The sequence below is a fragment of the Rhinolophus hipposideros genome (genome assembly GCF_964194185.1).
Source record: "Rhinolophus hipposideros genome assembly, chromosome: 10".
Taxonomy (NCBI): domain Eukaryota; kingdom Metazoa; phylum Chordata; class Mammalia; order Chiroptera; family Rhinolophidae; genus Rhinolophus; species Rhinolophus hipposideros.
In genome coordinates, this window is record NC_138056.1 from 55,175,970 (window position 1) to 55,192,500 (window position 16,531).

Consider the following 16,531-nt stretch of genomic DNA (forward strand, 5'->3'; position numbering starts at 1 on the left):
TTTAACTGTCTACTAAATAACAAAAACAAACATAATTCTGCCTACGAAATCTGAACTTCTGGAGTAGTAGAGGGACTCGGAGGGGTAAAAAGTGGACAGAAATGAAAAATAAGGAGTGGTGTACTTATTGATAAAAATCAGTGTTGAAAAATTGAAGCATTTTTACCTTTAATGACAAGGTTTATGCTTTTAAAGAGAAAAGTAAGACCTCTATGGTCTCAGAGGTTAGGGCATGAAGAAGATAAAAATGATCAGGCTGAGAACCAGGAGACCTGGGTTTTAATCCTAGCCTTGCCACTCACATGACATGACCTACAAAGAAGTCATTTCATCCCTCTAGACCTGGGCTTCGCATCCATAAAATGAGAGCAGTGGGCTGAATAATCTCCAAGGGATCTTTCAGTAACTAAGACAAGGTCAAGGGAATTTTTGAAACAGGGAGTGAAACCTTCTCTACATCTCGCAGTCTTATTCTCCTGTCAAAAGCAGAAAAGATTACTAATGCTAGGTGGAAGTAAAACCGCTTGGAGTTCCTAATGTAACGTCATTGTGGCTGACTGAGCCCAAATGTGTTAGCTTGTTACTTTCGATGTCACCAGGCTAAGGCTTAGTAAAAAGCATGAGTTCTAGTCTGTTTTCATTACCATGGGAAAAACCCTGGCCTTTCCAAAGGTGACTCTCTGCCCTAAAGCTGTTTGTGTTATCCAGTCTGCCTCTCTAATTTCCTACAGAAGCACAGGGCTGCAAGGGGCCTTGGAGATTACCAGGCCCCTTGGGTGCAGCAGGAAGGCAGGGAAGCTCTGCAAGGGTGGGTAGCTTACCCTGGGACCTGTATCTTGACTTCTAAGCCAATGTTTTTTCCACGACACCAGGTTGCCTTACGTCTTAGATAGAAGAGCTAGTCCCAACTTTCCCAACTAGCACTTTCTGAAAATGCAAGATGCATTCATGATAATCCTGAAAAGGACGCCATTCATATTTTTCCGGGAAAACACAAAAGAAGGTCAACTTCAGAATGATTTCCTACCCATTCCTGTATAAAAACAGGTATATAATCTCTGCAGTATTTCTCAAAAGGGCAGCCCCAAAGGAAACTTGTACTTAGATTATACGATAAGGACCCAACACAGAGGGAACATTTAATTTCGTTCAAATAGAGCCTGCACTGTTCTCATTTCATTTCCATTTAATAGATCTAGAAAAATCAGCATATTTAGTTCTGAACCAAAACGATTCACTTAGTATTCTGGCAGGACATACGAGAGCGTAGGCAGGGAGTTGATTGGTTTAGTTTGTATTTGAGTTTTTAAAAAATTAATAGTTAGGTTTAATTTGATGTCCAGATTCATTTGTTTCTACCTTTGGATTATTACTAATACTCTATCTTTTAATCAAATGATCTGTTTTTGCTACTGCGCACTGAAAGCAAAACTACTTGCCTCTTTCATTAAAGGAAGCAACAAGAAGTGTGGGAGGGTGGTGGTGATATACTGAGCCATGCTCCTTTGAGATGGTTTAAAAACTCTAGATTAGGCTACAAAGCTGATGCTTTCAAAGGGTGCCTTAAGAATTGGCAGCCAAGAGGCTGGCACTGGGCCAATCACCCATTTTATTAGGTTCCCCTAACCCTGCAAGTCAGACTAAGAAAGCCAACCCTAGACTTCCGAGTACTTACCTGAGTGAATCGTCGGACTAGGCACGTCTTCCCCACACCAGCATTGCCAATTAAAACAATTTTAAACAGGAAATCATAATCTTCCATACTCATTTACACAGCTGCAAGGCAAACAAACACAGACAAGAGTGAGATGGGGCCTGGTCAGACGTGTCCACGGAGCTCAAGCTGGGCCAGCCCTTCTCCTAGGGGAACGACAGTCTCAACTCATTTGAACAGCAATTTATTGCTCCCCTCTGGTGACCCTGCCCACGAGAGAGAACACAGCTGTTTGGTCACAGATGGACTTTATTCTTTCCCAGGTACCTCACGCCACAGAGTCAATGACACAGATGCCCTCCCACCTGGTGACCCTTATTCTTCCAACTAGTCAGGTTGCAGGTCGCTCATGTGATGTGTTTTCTTTTAGCATGGTAAGGAGATTACAAATCAATGTGCAAACAAGCTGGGGTGCATAGGAGCAGGGCAAAGGAAAGTCCATCCGAAGCTTCGAAGTGGTTTATGTATAGGCTGTGTATTCCTCTGGGAAGGCCAGGGGCTGGGAGACTGAATGAAGAAAGGAAGCTTTCAGTTTCTTGTCAGTTGGGAGTCAGGGCCTTACCAGCGGCAGTTATCTCCACCTCTCTCTGCTATCTCCACCCCACCGCTACCCCTCCTGCCAGCCACACTGATGCTGCAGGGCCTCCCAAAGTACCTGTCTTTCCATTCCTCGGGGCTTTGGTGTATGTTTTTTCCTTTGTCTGGGACGCCCTGCCTCCCACCCTTTCTGCATCGTGAAGTGAATCCTTTAAGGCCCCGTGCAACCATCTCTTTCTCTCTGTATTTTTCACTGATCTTCCCCAAATAAAGTTAAACACTTTCATCATTCCTCTATCCTAAAACTTCACTTGCTCTATATAATTATTTGTTCAAATGTCTGCCTCATCCTTGAGGGAAGGGATTACGCCTTTCAGCTCTATTTTCCTAGCCCATGGGACGGCTACACCTAAATGTCTACTCTAGAATTAAAGAATCAATTAATAATCATATTGCTTAAGTGTAGACCTTAGTTTCTCAATTGTGCTAAAAAGAATACTGCATGCTCTGTCTACTCCAAAGGACTGTTGTGAAGATAAAATTAAAAAAAAAAACTATACAAAAGAGCCTTGATATCCATAAAGCCCTATCCTGGCGAAAACAATTGTAATCTACTGAGTACCTACGATATTACTACGCTCATCACCATAGGAAATACAGAGATGAGACACTCTCTGCCCTTGAGACCAACGTGAGAAAAATTAAACAACAACAACGTTCAATTCATTTCAAATCAGCAACAGAGCTCATTTACTAAGGTGTAGGCAAAACAAGCCCAGTGGATCTTAGAGGAGTTTGAAAAGCATGATAAGCGAGCCCATGAGGGGAAGGATGCTTGGGAGAGCTAGAGACGCCTCAGGGTCACTCCTACCAGCAAGATGAAGTGCAAATAATTGCACGGTGGCAGGGCAGCAGGGTTGCCCACTGCACTGGGACCTGTTAAGTACCTGCAGGAGTAGATTTCCTGTGTGCGGAGATTTCTATGTGGATTTCAACTGATCCTTGGAAAGATGACAGACAACTAAGCCACATGCAGGGTCAGCTCATGAGGTTCTGTCTCAGTTCCTGGGACCGTGAAGGAAAAACTTTTCTGTCAAGAACCTGCATCCAAAGGCTGTTGTTGAACTTGCTAAATTCCAGGCACTGTGCTTGATTGACACTTTGAATAAATTTCCATTGTTTTCAAAAGTCTATGAGGTTGGTATTTATTAATATGGTACCTATTTTACAGGTGAGTAAACTAAAGTTCAAGGAAGTTAAGAAGGTGGCCGGAAGTCAGGAAACTAACAGTCGGATCTCAAGTTCAGAAGGATATGGTGTCAGCAAAAGAACTCGAGCTTTGGAACCATTAAAGCCTAGGTTCAAATCCTGACTCTAGTATTTTCTAAGTCTATGCCTTTAGGCAGGGGGCAACTTTTTAGAGCCTTGACTTCCCCATCAACAAAATGGGACCAATACAACCTATATCACAGAGTTGGGATACTTGAAGGAATTCATGAAAACCCCCAAGAACAGTACCTGGCTCTTAGTCACCCAAACTCCGTCATATGACACACATTTTCCACAGCCTGGTTTCTGCCCTTATTATTGCCAGCCCAGTCTCTGAGCACTCTTCACACCCCGTGCTCTAAGCTCACTGATTTTATTCAGTTTCTTAAACACCACGGGATTTTCCCTTCAGACCTTCACATACTGTTCCCCCTACCCAGAACACAGAGCACAACCTCCCCTCACTGCCTGCAGCCCGGCTAACTTTTATTCCTCCTTTAGATCTCAGCTTAAACACCGCTCTTTCTAGTGTGCTTCTCTGACCTGGGGTGGGGGCTGGACCCCCCTGCTGTATGCTCCCACAATACCCTTCCCCTCTGTTAGTAATACTCACCATGCTTTTCTGTGCTTAATCATATACACCTGCCTCACACTCCACCACCATCCCTCAGCTCCTCTGCACTACACACACACACACACACACGTGTGCATGCGTGCACACACACGCACGTGTGACCATGAACAGCATGAGAATAATGCCGTGTCTGGCTCAGCCAGGACCCCAACCCATCGCACTGCTACTCTCATCATCCTCATCTCGCTCTACACTAGTAATATCTACACTAGTAATCTACACTAGTAATCTTCATCCTCAAGACAATCTTTTCAGGCGGATACTATTAGCATCGTAACTTGACAGATGGACATATGGAAGCACAAGAGAAGTTACATAACAAGTTGTTAAGATCCCACTTAATGGTGGGTCCCCCTTAACCTGTGGAAATGGGATTCAAACCCAGACAGCCCGTCCCTGCACCACTGCCTTGCCGTGCCTTTCACAATACCTGGCTCACAGTAGGAGCTTAAGAAACGATGAATTGAATGATAATGGGGGAGCACTTCAGAAACGTGATTTTCCTTCTCTCTTCTCCTGTAGCTTCAAACCCAAAACTCATTCTATTACATACACTGCCGTAGTTTACGTAAGAATCAAGGTCAAACTCTGCATTAAAACTCGGGCACATGGTATGTTCATTAACACTCAAAATGTCTGTTAACACAGTGAACAATAAACAAACCTCAGAGACAGGCACAAAGACAGCAGAAAATCATGAGGTCCCGTGGACTACCCATGGGCCACAGCTCACTGCTTTCATAAGCCAAGGAACAGGGAACACAGAACGGGACCGCCATCTTTTTCGGTGCTTTAATTGTGTGCCACACATTTCCTTCTCCATCTTTGGCAGAGGTCAAAGAAACTAGCAGAGAATCCAGAGGAGGACACCCAAAAATAAAGACCTGAGAAATAGGGCTCCTAAGAGAAGGTTCACAGTGCCCAAAGATGCATCTGTAGGAAAGGAAGGCAAAGAGTTCCTTGGTCAGAGTTAAGCTCATAGTCAAGTCTCATGTGGCTACCACGTGGAGTGAGGCACAGAACACAAGTTAAGGCCCTTCTGCTTTCTAGAAGAAATTACGTTAATGCTCTGTTGAATGGTTTTTTTAATAAACCTCCGGAGGGAAAAAGTGTTCAGTCTCTTTAAAACTGCTGGCTGTCTGGGGCTAAGGCTGGACGGTAAATTCCAGGTTACCTGCTGTGGTTACTGTTTTATTTCTAATAGAAAACACACGGCTGCATGAAAAGCTCACGAGATTCTCTGGAAACTGCACTGCAAGGAAGCTGTCCTGTTTGGTACGTAAGCTAACAGCTCAGGCATCACCGATCACATGTGATGAGACAGCTTGCCAGTTAGCTACAACCAGCCCTAAATTGGCAGCAAAGTCACACCACGTCTGGGGAGTAAACATGTCCCAAATATGCTACTGGCCAAGCACTATTCTAGGAATTTTATATTCTGTTATTGTTAATAATAATAATAGCTGACACTTAGTCACTGTTTACTATGTGCCAGGTTCTCTTCTACATGTATTCACTCATTTAATCCTCACAACAACCCTCTGAGGTAGGTACTATTATGATCATCCCCAGCTTAGGGAAGATGAAACTGAGGCATAGAGAGATTATCCTAAAGTCACACAGCTGGTCAGTCTTAGAACCAGGATTCAAACCCACATCTATCAAACTCCAAAGCCCATCTCCTTCGGAAATAGGACGCTGCTGCCGTCTGCCTCGTGGATGACAGTGTTGCTACAGGACTGGAGGCTCAGTTGAATGGAACCCTAGAACCCCTTGAACTGCAGCATTCTAGAATCTCCGTGCTCCGGAAGCAGACACCACGTTGCTTCCAGATTAGACAAGCACAGCTCCTCACCGTGTCCTCTGAGACCAGGTCTCTTTTAGGAGCTGGACCCAGACTTTTCCCTGCATACAACACCCCCAATTCTGTCATCATTCATCCATGTAAGTAAGTGCCAGGCAGAGGGGATATAAATAGGAACACTACTCAGATAAACAAGCAAAACCCCAACTATCAGAATTGCAATAGCTCTAAATAAATGGATATATGCATAAGATTCAAAAAGAAAAAATAGATGAAGAAAAAATGAGTAAAAAATGATGCAGGAAACAATATGTACTAGGAAAAAGTTAAAAAGAAAAGAAACATTTTAAGCACTTTGATTTTTGCAACATAAACCATTTATCAAAGTAAAAAAAAAATGTATTCACTGTTGTACTTCAGAACACTTTCCCCCCTGTCCTTTGGGCTCAGTATAACAGATAAAGTCAAGGCTTCTGGTAAACAGAGGGCCAGAGCTCTGCCCTGCATTCTGACTCCAGCCTCGCTCAAGAAAATGATATTTTGGGAACTTGTCCTTGCTCAAAAACCATGTGTCTCACTCAGATCCTTTTTCCTTTCAGGGTCTTAATCTTGGTCTGTAAACCGAGGGGGTGGGCTGGATAGGCGCCACAGCCCCTTCCTGGGTCAGCGTGTCCTCCCATTCTCATACCAAAGATGCTGCATGATAATGAAATCAAGAGACCTGGCTCTGCTACAGTTAACTATGTCAAGTTTCCTCACCCATAAAACTGGGATAATATTAGAACCTATATCACTGAGTTGCTTGAAAGGCAAATAAGATAATATATGGAATAGCGACCCTTTTAAAAATAGAATAGTCAAATGTTGTTGTTTGTTTAACCCTTCTAATAAGAGTCATATATACAGATGGCAAAAATATACAGCCAAACAAAAAGGAAAGAAAATCATCCATAAGCTCTTTCCCTACTCATACCCCCTCCTTGGGATAATTACAGTCAACATGTTGGTATACGTCCTTCTAGTTGTTTTTTTTTTTCTTCAATTTATATATACTCATATCTATGTGCATATTTTGTAATTTTATGGATTTTTAAAACAAAAAAATCAAAATTATAACATACAAAGATTTTGGTTGTTGTTTTCTGTAGAGTGGTATTTTCCCCAAACCCCAAATCAGAACTCGTGGTCTACAGAGACCATCAGCATCCGGAATCTGCAGAGGGACATGGGCAGGGCCTGAGGAACAACATATGACTGAGAAATCCAAAACAACCAAACAGAGGAAAACAACAAGGCAACAAGTGACCCCGAAGAAGAGATTACTGAGCTGGGGTTCTTTAGAATCTGGGCCAGACTTCGGGGACTGGATTCAGACTGGCTGTGGGGCTCTGCAAGTGAAGTGTCTCCCTCCTGGACAATGTCAGAGCACTGAGGACGTTCCTCCAAGTACATCTCTGCATATTCATCTGCCCAGCGGCAGGGCCATACTCTACATGTCTATGGCCCCTATGGTAGAAAGCTCGCTTCAACAAGACACTCAGGTCTGCATATCCCACTGCTGTGTTCAAGGCGTATACACTGAATTGAAAGCATTTGATCCGTCTTTCACTCTAACAAGGTTCTGTCTCAGGAAGCTCCTTATTGCTTAATTACTAGAAGGCAATTACTAAACATGACTATAATCAACTGTTCCAAGCTCACTTGCTTTACATCAGTAGCTAATTTCATGTTATTGCAAGGTAATTATTTTCCTTGGCCAGGGATGTCTGACACCCACCTGTGCCGTGGCTGCTTCTCATTCACCAGGCCATCATCTCCAGCATTTTATACGGCCCCTTACAGGTTACACAATGCTTTCACAGATGAAATCTAATCTGGACCTGCCAACAGTCTCAAGAGCTACTTCTTATCATTCATTATGCAGGTGAAGAAACTGGGAGTTTAGGTGATAAAATGACTCACCATTAGACACACACCAGTGAGTTGCAAGGTGAACTCTGGATCCTAGCCACCTGGAACTTCTCTCCCCTCTCTTGGAACACACTATGTTTTCCCAGGTTCCTGGGTATTTGGACCATGATTTGAACACTTACTATGTGCCAGGAATTGTCCTAACGTTTTCTGTATATAATTTTAGTTAACTGTTTCAACAGCCTCATTAGGTAGGTGTTATTATTATTCCCATTATATACACAAATAAGGAAATTGAGATTCAGAGAGGTTAATTTGTTCAAAATTACACAGCTAATGAGTAAAAGTGCAGGATTCAAAAACCACGTCTTTCCAGAAATAAGCTAAATTGAAACTCTATCTCACTCCTTATACTAAAATAATTTCCAGACATATTAAAGATTTGGATTTTAAAAGATAAAAGTATGAAAGTACAAGAAGAAAGCATGATAGATATAAAATCTTGACATTTTTAAGATGACCTTCTAAGAATTACTCAAGATCATGGCCATGAAATAAAGAGATTAACTAATTTGACTAATGAAAAATTTTAAAAATTCTGTATGGCAAAACAATAAAAAATGAACTGACTGAAATATCAGAAATACATATAATTGAGGACTAACTTCCTTAAATGCATAAAGAGCTCCTACAAATCAATAAGAAAAATTGAATAACCCAATAGGAAAAATGGGCAAAAGATATGAGCAGATAGTTTCCAAGACAGGAAATAAAAATGGCACATATATTTTTTTTAAATGATCAGCCTCATTCACAAGAGTCTATCAAACTCTAATGAATTTATAATTCATCATGATAAACTATAATTCAAAAATGTAATTATAAATAATAATTTATAATGAAAATTATGATTTATAATGAAAATTATAATGAATGTATAATCAGAAACCATTTTTCATCTCAGATTGGCAAGGTTCACTCTATAGTGGAGACAGTGGAGAAATGCGGCACTGGTATACACGTGCTGAGAGGTAAATCCACGTAACCTCTATAAAGGGCAAAATTGATTTAAATTGAAAAGGGCTATTACAAACCCTCTGTCCTAACAATTCCTCTTCTAGGAATCTATCCTACACTTATACTGATACATGTGTACAAAGACACATGGAGTAAGGTATTCATTACAACAATGTTTGCAATAGCAAATATGAAACAATCTAAGCCATCGGCAGGAAAATGGTTGTACATACAGATTTTAGGAACTATACATTAATGTACCACGTAAACGTCTATGGGCACCTGCAAGATGCATTAAGTCAAAGAAGAAAGAAGGAAAATGGTGTGTAGAGTATGAAAAGGGAGGCATATAATTATTTATTTATCTTTATGTGCATAAAGTATCTCCAGAGGGGTACAAAAGAAAACTAGTAACAGGCTGCCTCTGAGGAGGCTGCAGTATCCAGGTCTTTCTAGGAAAGAAGATAACTGTCAATAAATCATCCTCTGCCGTCCCTTTCAGTCTACAGGAGTGCTCAAAAGGCAAGCCATTTCCTAATATAGTGAGAAAGGCCCTTTTTATATCATCTGTTTGGGGTGCTCTGTTTCTTTCTGTCTCTTTCTTTGTCTGCTGTGCTGTACCCTTTCACGTGACAAGGAAGGACTGTCCCACCCAGATCCTAGGGTTGCTTTTTCCAGTTAATGGTGTGTGTGACACCGCTTCTCTGTTAAACCATATCTCAGTACAGCAAGTCCCTACACGGTGGATTCATGCTTTCACACCCCTCAAAACCAAGTACCGGGTGACGGCCAAAACCAATGGAGAGAACAATATTTGTGTCACTAATAAAAATAAAACTCTCACACATTTGTGTCCTGTATTACCGCTCGGAAATTACTCTCATGGCACTCTGACGCAGAATCTTCCTAAAGAAGCAGGAGGATCCTGTGTTTTTCCCCCCTTTTTATAGAAAAGGGATTTGACGTCAAGAAAGTGACTTGCCTCAGGATACGCAGCATGCTAGCAACAGAGTCAGAAGAGCATACATGGGTCCCTCGACTATAAATCAGAGCTGCTGCTAGGACAAAGAAACTCTGCGAGGATAAATCCCGACTGAGCAAGGCCATGGGCAGAAAGGCCAGGGAGGCTGGCGTGGACCCATCAATGGAAGAGAGGTCAAAAGCAGCCCTTGGGAATATTTTTATGGATATGTAAAATAAAATAAAATAAAATAATAAAAAGTAGGCCTGAGATCCCCACAATATTATTTTCAAAAAGCAAGACAATAAGATATCTTATTATTTTATTCTTTGTATATGTTGTCTTTTATATTTTCCTATTTCCTAGAAATACACAATAGATTTGGGATGCCAGACATACAAAGACAATGAAAATTAAGGCTCAAAACAACATTTCACCAGCATTAACCAAAGCAAATGTCTGAATCATCCTGTTGAAGTGCTCTGTCACCTTCCACAGTGATAAGGCGTCTGTGCTGAGCACAGATTTGGTTTCCTACAGAGAGGTGAGAGGAGAAGGGAGGGCCACTGCACTGGGTCCACTTGGGCCCCATTCAGTTTGAGCTAATTTCCTCAGGCAGAGCTCATTTGTTTTTTACCACAGCACCAGGGCACAGGTGCTTGACAGAGTCTTGGATGTTCCTGGAAATACTGGCACCTTCTTTCTGGGGAAAAGAAAGGCACCCTTCCCACTCATTAATCCTTTTCCAAGATGGAGAGCTTCTGTCTGCAAAACATGTTTGTTGAACTGATCTGAAAAAGGCCTTTCCAGCTCCGACTTGCTGTTTCCATCTTCTGCACAAGCGGGCCAAACTCCCTCTGTTGTCCCCCTCCAACAATAAACAATACCACCCACAAAGAGCTGGGGGGGAGGGAGTGTTTGTCCCACTGCCCTCCCCTGTTGTGTTCTTGAAATCAAGGACTGTGTCTAATCTTTCCTCTGCAGAAGCCTTCCTGCGCCTGTCTGGCTCCACAGGAAGGGCCTCCTTATCAGAAACCTTCAGTCTCCTCCCCCAGGCTGAGTGCACAATGCATCCCGGCCAAGGCAGCCAGAGATCAGGGCTGCAGCCCAAGAGTGGGCTCAAGGCTTCCTCCTGCCTGAGGGACCCAAGGCCCAAGGACAGAGGTGTCTGCTTCCCTGCCAAATGCTGTCACTCTAGGCTGAACCCTTATCAGCTGTTTAAGCAGATTCCCTCCTCGCTGGAATCAGGAGAAAAGGAAGCGTGTCCACATGCTCTGGCACTCAAATGGATGAGGATCACACACAAAAATTCTCCCAAGATTGTCTTTCAAGTATGTGCCAGGTTCTGTGTCATTCAAGAGAATGACTATTTGTCTAGGGCCTAGGTGCTTTACACACACCAGCCCATTTCATCCTGGAAACAGCCCTGTTGGGTGGGATTTCTTAGTTACTGTTACTATCAATAAGCTTTTACATCTATACAGCACCTCATGTTTGCTAAGAGCTTCCCTGTAAATTATCTTGTCTATATCCTGGTAAATTCTGATGTGGAAGACAAGGTAGAAATTCTACAGAGAGAGAGAGAGAGAGAGAGAGAGAGAGAGAGAGAGAGAGAGGACATGCGATAGGCCATCTGTCACCAAGGCCTGCAGCTTTACTTCCCCCTCTGCTACACGTTTGTCTCTAATGCGCCTGCCTGGGTCAGATTCTCATCACCTCGCAACTGGTCAATCTCCCATAGACGTCTAACCGGGTGAAGTATAAAGTGGTGCAACTCTCCTAAACAGCAAGTTTTTAATACTCATCAAAAGACTCAACAATGGCCATAATCTTTGACCTAGCAATTCTGCCTCTAGGAATTTTCCTAAGGTATATTTCCAAGATGTGCACAAAGATTTGTTCACAAAGATGTGCACAGAGATTTGTTCATTGCCATATTACTTAGAATAGACCTCCAAAATGGAGAGAGGAATGAAACCTCCATCCAACAATTGAGAAGAGGTTATACTTTTGTAGAGCCACACGAAGTAACGTTATGAAATACATACTCGGAAGGAAATACATTTCTTAAATGCTTACCTCTGGGTGGGGGGATTACGCATAGCTTATTTCCTTCTTTACATATTTATATCTCTTCTAATTTTCTTCAACAAACATGACATTTAGAAACAACACACTTTGTTAAAATGTCATAGGGACTCAATACTTGTGAGGGAAACATGAGACCGCTACACACACACAGCTAGGAACCATCTCTTTTAAAATCATGGTCTTACTTGGTACAAAACAAAACCATTACAGAGTTCAAACCTTTCATGCAGTGAGCTCACTGCTGGGAATTCACTTTAAGGAAAGAACTGAACAAACTCGAAATGCTAAATGAACAAAAATGCTCACTGCGTCTTATCTAAGAGAAGTGGAAACAATCCAAATGTCCAACAAGGGATAGTTCAGTATGGAACATCAACACCATGGAATGCAGGGCAGCCATTAGAAATGCCAACTATGAAAACTATGTAGAAATATGAAATAATGTTGACAATAGGCTGTAAAATAAAAAGGATACACAACGCTGCATTTGTCAGGACTGCAGCTATGAAAAATAAGCATGTATGTGAACAAGGGCATTTCAAAAGTAAGAACATATACTGTGTTAGGATTATGGCATTATTATAATCCTTAGTATTTTATTATTATTTAAAAAAAATTTTTTTTAAGTTTTGTCCTTTTCTTTACATAAGTTTTTAAATATTTTGCATGTGCCATAGACACATTTTTTAAAAACTTAGAAAACATAGAAAAGGGGAAAATAAATTACCAGAAGGAACATAATCACTGTTGACATTTTGATGTGCCTTTCCCTGTCTCTTTTTCCTAGTCACTGGGTGGTTTTTTTGTTTGTTTTTCTTTTTTTGTTTGTTTTTGTTTTTTATCGCTGTAATGATACTGTTTTCTTTAAAGTAGTTAAAAAATCATTTCAATTTTTAAAAACAATTAGTGAACTTAACATAAGACCTGTAAGAGAACACAGCGGTGGGTGTTTTCAAGTGCTATCAAGAGAACTGACCTAATTTAACATCTGTTTATAACAATACACAGAAATATTGCACCACTGTGACAGCCAGATGGATTCATCAAAGATCCTAACACCTGCAGAAGACTCTTAAGCCTATTTCCGCAGCCATCAGCCAGCAACGCGGAGAGTACTGTTACTAAATACTAAAGCGGACATGGTTGGAAATTAGAAGGGATTTTATCAGACTCTGAAAACACAGATACGATGCTGAACTAAGTTTTCAGATCAGAAGAAGCTTCAAGGGAACAAATCCAGTCGGTCACTGGGTCCAGAATATCTAAACTTGACATGTCTCACGTGCTTACTCTCCAGTCCCCTGGGCCCCATCTTCCTTAGGGCCAACCTCCCACACCTGGGCAGCAGCGGCCCTGTTCTGCCTGCTCTCTCAGCCTTCTTCCCGCGTCCCCACTCACATGTAGTCCTGCTTCCACTCTGCTGTCATCACCCACAGGCCTGACTTACATCCATGCCACTCCTCCCAGGACAGCAAGAGGAACCGGGAAATCACCATCTTGGTGATTTGGGGGCTCCGCCGCCTATTAAGTAAGTCTAGAGAAAGTGAGAGGGGTGGCTGAGTCTGTTGTCACCATTGAGGGGCTCAGTTTCCATAGGAGGGTGACACTTTTGTGCTTTTCAAACAACAGGGCCTCAAACAACCGACTAGTCACCCCTTACATGCGTGTCCACCAAAGACAGCCCTGTGTTCCAAGGCTAGGGGAAGAGCTGCTGCATCGGGCTGACTGCGACACGAGACGCCACTGCTGATGCAGCAAACTTCACTCAGACACTCCTCACTTCCAGGGCAAATGGAACTGTGCACTCTTTGCCTTAGAAGCTTTTAGACACGAGTCCCTATACAAGATGCAATGGGACTCCACGGCAACCTTCCCACAGAACTAATCTGACCTTATCACTCCCACACTTCAGTCTCCTCAGGGTCTCCCAGTGCCTACACAAAGCCACCTGAGAGGAAGTAAGGTGCTTTGGTGAAGAGGGTGAACTTTGGAGCCAAAGGGCCTGAGTCTTAGTCCTGCCTCTGCCTTTCTGAGTCGGGTGACTTTGGGTAAGTGCTCTCTCCTTTGGGTGACTGTTTCGTTATTTGTAAACAACGGTGATAATAGTACCTGTCTCCTAGGGCTGTTGTGGGGATTAAAGGAATTAACACACTAAAGCATGAAGAAGAGAACCCGCCTATAGGAAACCCTCAGTAAATGTTAGGTGCTGCTCCTGGGGTTGTTGTTTTGTTGGACAAAGTTCACATTCCCTAGCAGAGCACACAGAGCCGTCCGTGACCCAGCCCCCGCTCATGTCTCTGGCTTTGTTTCTTGTGACCTTTGAGTTACCATCACCCTGTGATCACGCAGCCACACCAGCTCCCAGAGTGTGGACCCTGAGGCAGGTTTGTTCCCTCCACACCTTTACTTTCCTCATTGGCTGCTGAGCAACCACATATCTCAGAAACTTTCCCTCCACCTCCACGTGTATTAGCCACTCCTTCCTTTGTGCCTCTACTATGTTCTACGGAGACAACTCACCATGGACACTTGATTGTCCTCACTGGTTTATGTATCCTCCTTCCCCCACTAGACCTTAAGGACAGAGGCCCCTGTCATTCCTATCGGTATCCCCATGGCCTGGCACGTAGTGCACCCTATGTAAATATTTATTAAATAAATGCAAAAGCAAAATCATCAGAATCTGGGACTACTTCTCAAAGGACCTAAACACCAGGATGAGGAAATCAAACCCCAAAACACTTTGAACCTATGGAGAATTAATTGGCAAAGATCATATAACCAAAGAGAAGAAGAAAATTATAATTTCCCAAGAGAAAGCCAAACCTTGTTATAACGAAGTGTCTCTGTGTATATTAGGGGGAGACAGACAGAAATAACATTAATAGTGGTTCTAAAACTAGCTGATGCTATGTATTCATTGACTAGTTTTTTAAACCTTGTCTTCAGAAACAAATAGAGAGTCACAGCTAACTGAAGAGTACTTTTCATTTTGTCCAGAAGGCAGGTTATACAAATATAAAACATTTCAGGGGACCCAGACTGCAAGAAAGAGAAGTAATCTTTGTTGAATGTCTATGATGATCTAGATACTTTTAAAAAATACAGTTTCTATTTATTAAGCACAGTGTCCTAGACAGAGAACTATTCACTTTCCATGCATTATCCAATTAGAAAACGAAAGTCCTCAACAACTCTGAGACATAAGTGTATTAACCCCTCCACTCTACAGATGAGAAACACGTATTCACTCACTCCATACATTTGTACTGAGCGTGTACTACGTGCAAGTCACTGGGCTCGGAGCAGGGGCTACAGTGATGAACAAGCCAAGTGCCCCTTTCACAGAACAGACATTCCAGGCGGGCAGAAAATAAAGCAAGGAATGGATGAGTGGATGGAGAAATGATCATATACACAAATGAACGAGAAAAATATTAGACAGTGACAATGGCTAGTAGAGAATTAAAACAGGAGGAAGGGACAGAGGTTGACTAGACAGCTAGTTTAGGCTGGGTTATCAGAGAAGGACTCTCTGAGGTGGCTATATTTAAGATGAGATTTGAATAAGAACGAGACCAAGCACATGAAGATTGAAAAAAAAGAGCATTTCAGACTAAAGGAACAGCTAGTGCAAAGCCCCTCAAGTGAGAATGAACTTGGCATGTTCAAAAATAGAGCCGTGAGGCTGGGAGCATGGTCAATGAGAAGAGGCAGAGAGACTGACGTAGAGCAGGTCACACAGAGCTTGATTAGCCAGGGCAGAGTTTGGGTTTGATTCTCAGTGCAATGGGAGGCGGAGGGGGGCAGTTAAGAAATGTGATGCAAACTGATTAACCTTGGTTAGAGATTTCTCTGGTCCTTATAATAGAAGGTATTGTGGTGGATAAAGGAGACGGGTGAGGAGGCTACTGCACATAGTCTAGGTGAGAGATGATGTGGATTGGATTAGGGTGCTGGTAGTAAAGATGGCGGAAAGCAGGTACATTTGGGAATGGTTTTGAAAATAAAGAAGATAGGACTTGCTGAAGGATTGGGCGATGATGGGGAAGAAAGAACAAAAACAAAAGTAGTGCCTTGATACGTTGGCTTGAGCACTTGTGGGGATAGTAGCCCCACTTACTGAGGTGGGGAAGATTGAGGGAAGAGAAAGTTTGGAGTGGAGACAAAATCAAGAGTTCTCTTTCAGCCATGTGAAATTTGCAAATGCCTCTTAGACACCTAACTGGACGTGGAGTTCCAGAGAAAGTTTGAGGATAAAGATGCAAAGTTAAGGGCAAATGAGTATTATTGAAGCCAATAGATTAGACAAGGATATCTATGGAAGTGAGTAAATAAAAAAGAGAAGGGGGGCCACTTCAGAACATGGGCACATCACCACTTAGAGGCAGAGGAGAGAAGGAGACATGAGGAGAAGAGCACAGACAGACAGGAAGAGCCCCAGAAAAGTAGTTTCCATGAAAGCAGTGATCGGCCTTGTAAACTGCTGCTGAGAGAATAAGTAAGATTAAAACAAAGCACTGGCCTTAGATTTGGCTACATGAAGGTCATTAGTTGACACAGACACGAGAACAGTCCTGGTGGAATGATAGG

General features: G+C 42.5%; 1 protein-coding gene across 5 annotated transcripts in view; it reads right to left on the minus strand.

The window, feature by feature from the left end:
* RAB30 (RAB30, member RAS oncogene family) overlaps positions 1-16,531 on the minus strand; it is a 72,704-nt gene that overhangs the window by 15,404 nt on the left and 40,769 nt on the right. For all 5 annotated transcript variants that reach the window (XM_081064415.1, XM_081064417.1, XM_081064416.1 and 2 more), the window contains one exon: positions 1,676-1,776. In XM_081064415.1, coding sequence (XP_080920541.1) covers positions 1,676-1,768 — 93 coding nt within the window. In that variant the 5' untranslated portion in view covers positions 1,769-1,776. The remainder of the gene's footprint in view (positions 1-1,675; positions 1,777-16,531) is intronic.